General features: G+C 34.3%; 1 protein-coding gene across 1 annotated transcript; it reads left to right on the top strand.

The window, feature by feature from the left end:
* The first annotated feature begins 622 nt into the window (after nucleotides 1-622).
* Nucleotides 623-2,034, top strand: LOC111455274. Its single transcript, XM_023096874.1, has 2 exons — nucleotides 623-1,234; nucleotides 1,333-2,034. Exons 1-2 carry the CDS (start codon nucleotides 776-778, stop codon nucleotides 1,984-1,986), a joined length of 1,113 nt encoding a protein of 370 aa, XP_022952642.1. The 5' UTR covers nucleotides 623-775; the 3' UTR covers nucleotides 1,987-2,034.
* Nucleotides 2,035-3,904: the final 1,870 nt, after the last annotated feature.

Below are 3,904 nucleotides of genomic sequence, written 5' to 3'. Positions count from 1 at the left end.
TAATTGATAAATATTAAAATTAATAATAAATTTATTTAGACATTTTTTATTGAGTTGATTTAATCAACTAAAATCAGCCCACAAACTCCTTTTTCTTAATTAAAAAAATGAAAATATATTTGGGTATTATCTTTTTTTTTTTTTTAATTTTTTAAATGACATTTGACCATATTTTATTATTTATCACAATTAATATATAAAATATAATTTAGGTTAAAATTTAAAATATATTAAATCTAGCCACTAAATTTGTCATTCTCATAAAACTTTATTATTAAAATTTTATTTCGATAAAATAATAATTAAATCTTGCCTATCGAGTTATTTTCGAACCATCTACAAATTATATCTTTCATAAATCGGATCGATAATTATTATATATATATATAACCTTAAATTTATAAATTTTTGCATTTTGCAATTTAATGATTTTAAAAAAATAATTTTTCTTATTACAAGAATTTAATAAAAAAAAATTCAAATTTATTAATCAAATTAAAATTCTTTCACATTTTAAATTAAAAAAAAAAAGGTCATATTTTGAAAAATGGTGGGAGGGGTTTGTTATAAGGCGGCTGGCTTCCAATTCATTTTCTCTCTCATATTTTCTCAGTCAATAATTTTCCTCTCTCTCTCTCCTTCCTCTCCTTTTCGTCTCTGTTCTTCATTAGCGCCGTCCGCCATTGTTATAAATCCTTCTCTTCTTCCCCGTTCTCCAACTAACCCTAAACCACTTCCATAGCCGGACCTCGGAGATTCCTCATTCCCGTTCGCAATGGAAGTGGCGGTTCCGGTTCTTCCTGTCGACTTCAACTTCGACAGCGCCTGCTCTTCCCCTTACATGACCGCTCCTTCCAGTCCTCAGCGCTTTGGAAACTTCTTCTCCAGTGCTCCAACCTCTCCCTCACACGCTGCCGCATTCTACTATGAATACAAGGAGTTTGGTTCTGGCTATGGCGATGGAAGGATTTCTTCGGCGTCGGATATCCCTTTCCTGTGGGAGGAGATGCCTGGAATTGCGAAATCTGGAGGTGATTGTTGTAGTAGTGTTGCTGATGAGGATTTTGAATTCGATTTCAGTGGACAATTGGAGCGGACTTCTTTGTCGGCTGAGGAGCTCTTCGATTGTGGTAAAATTAGGGCTCTGAAACCTCCGCCGTGCCATCGAGTGACTGATTCGGTTTGCTCTAGTGCGATGTCGCCTAAATCGCCGAGATCGGTGAAAATTGCGCAGGTATAGCAGAAATTCATCGATGAATAATCGAAATAGAACTCTGCTTTCGATATCTGTGTTTTTTCCCCCAAATTTACTGAACATTTCGATATCTATAGGGAAAGAGAATGGTTCAAGAAGTTTTCTCTCCTCGCCACCACCGCCGGAGAGATACAGATCCATTCGATGAGGCTCTCAAGGCAGCAACACAAAGAAACAGCGACGGAAAGCGAGGCAGAGAAAGAACAAACATCTCCGTCTCCTCGCGGTCGTCTTCATCCATAAGACGCAGCGGAAGCCGATCGTTATCTCCACTCCGTGTCTCCAATAACATTCTCATTTCCGACCTAGAAATGCCAGATAAATCCGGCGTTTCTTCCGCCACAAGCAACGACAAACACTCAATCACATCATCATCGGCTTCATTCCTCTCCGCATTCTCGTTCTCCAGAGGACAGAGAAGATGGAGAATCAGAGACCTACTACTGTTCCGAAGCGCATCAGAAGGGAGAGCGACGGACAAGAAAGCTATAGAGGAGATGAAGAACTCAAGCTTCCGGTCGATGGAGAGCCTGAGTTCGGTGTCGAGCTCGAGAAGGCGAGGGCCGATTTCGCCTCACGAATTGCACTACAAAACGAACAGAGCAGTTTCAGAAGAGCTGAGGAAGAAGACGAGCTTGCCGTACAAACATGGCCTCTTGGGGTGTTTAGGATTCAATTCCAGTATGCAGCGCAGTTTCTCCAGAGGATTTGGCTCGCTCGCACGTGCATGAAATATTCCCTCAAATAATTAATTTTATTCAATATTTTATTCCCAATTATACATAAGATTTGCAATTTGTAAATTCATCCATACTAAAATATACCTAAATTGTTTAAGAAATTAGAAAAATGTTTAAAATTTTGGTAATCTTATATCTTAATTTGAATCTATCATCCAAAATTAGTTCATTTTGAATGAATGAAATTATCGTTTTTGTCACAACGGCTAGGAGTATTAATTGATCATTGTCGGCACAATAGAGATAAAGACCAATTTTAGTGCCAACTTTTAGTAGAGGATACACCAATTTGAATATGTTAAACTCGAAAAAAAAAAACGTCATCTATAAATACTCAAACCGCAAGGAGTATTAACCGACCGATAACAAAGAAAGCGTTCGTTGTCATATTTGAAACTGACATTAGCAGATAAGTACGAGGCGATGTTTTTTTCTCAACTTATAAATATTTTCTTTCAACAAACAATTTTGTTATACTCATATATGATATAATATGAATCTGTCTAGATAATTAAAGTACTTTCCTTTTATATTTCGAAGGATCGAGAAGAAGTTAATAAAAAAAATGTGATTATGTTATGATATTAAGAACATATTACGTGAATGTGAATAAAAATTGACATGTGGTATAATGTATAAAAGCATTGAAGGCACAAAGTCTATGGGAGCATATCATAGGGAAGAAAATTGGTAGCCCTAAGCATAAAAATTCAACAAAGTTGGTATCAATGGCTTAGATGTAGTAATTGAACGAGGGGGTCATGGGTATTAATTGCATGTAATATTCATGTTTTTCTAACTCGATGTTTATTATGTTCTAGGGTCGCTATTATCATTTTCTCCCGCTTAATTTTTAAAAATTAGAAATCAATAAATAATCAAATGGACTTGTTTAACTCCGACACCCATATAAATGAATAGTAAATGAAGTAACTGAGACCACATCTAAATAAGAACAATCTTGAAAATAGGATGACTAAGAAATGCTTAAAATAATTGAAAGTCACTATCTATACTAGCGAGGTGCATCTTCCATGTTCGATGACTCGATCATACAAATTTCATGTGAGTGATGACAAAACATCTGAAAGAACTTGTGTTGGCATATGAGATAGTCTTCACTCTTAAGAAGCGAGAAGTAGGTAATATAATCATATTGTAGGAGAATGTTGGAGTCATTACGCATGTTCGTTACGTTAATCTATTCCTTATTTAGTTATTTTGATTTGTTCGAGGTAAACAATAATAAGCAATTTAAAGGAAAAGAAAGGGGGAGAAAATGGAAAGCATGAGCATGATACCATAATGATAAATGATGATATCAATAATTACATTCTAATACATTTGGAGAACATTTTTCAACAATTCTTCAAAAATAAAAATCAAAGAAAAGATCAAATTTGCTAACATATATATATATATATATATATCAATATAAAGTCCAATGGGATGAAACTAAAAGTTGTTGGGCCTAATTTAGCGATAAATGTTGAACTTTCTGTCTCGAAGACATTAACAATTTGAGTAGGCTAGAAAGCAGTTGACAAAAAGAGATGGAACTTGAAACCGCTCAATCGATGTTGGATCTTACGATTCATCTCCGTTTGGGGTCCAATGTTCTCGTTGACATTCGTTCTTCTCTCCAATGGATGTGATATCTCACAAAACAATAAGTTGAAATTTAGAGCGGGAAATAATAATTTTTAAAAAATAGAAATTTAGTTTTTTTTTTTTTTTTGGAATAAAAGATTAAGCAGCCTTATTGGAGCACGCCAAATCATTAACGTGTAGCATTTATTTAATCCCGCCAAACCCACGTTTTTGTTCTTTATTAATTATTAAACTAATTGCAATTATTAATTATGGGTTTTTTTTTTTTTTTTTTTTTTTTTTTTTTTTTTTTTTTTTT

This window comes from Cucurbita moschata, unplaced genomic scaffold (assembly GCF_002738365.1).
Source record: "Cucurbita moschata cultivar Rifu unplaced genomic scaffold, Cmos_1.0 Cmo_Scf00017, whole genome shotgun sequence".
Lineage (NCBI taxonomy): Eukaryota > Viridiplantae > Streptophyta > Magnoliopsida > Cucurbitales > Cucurbitaceae > Cucurbita > Cucurbita moschata.
The sequence above is the reverse complement of the archived record's forward strand: the minus strand, read 5'-3'. Positions and strand labels throughout refer to the sequence as shown.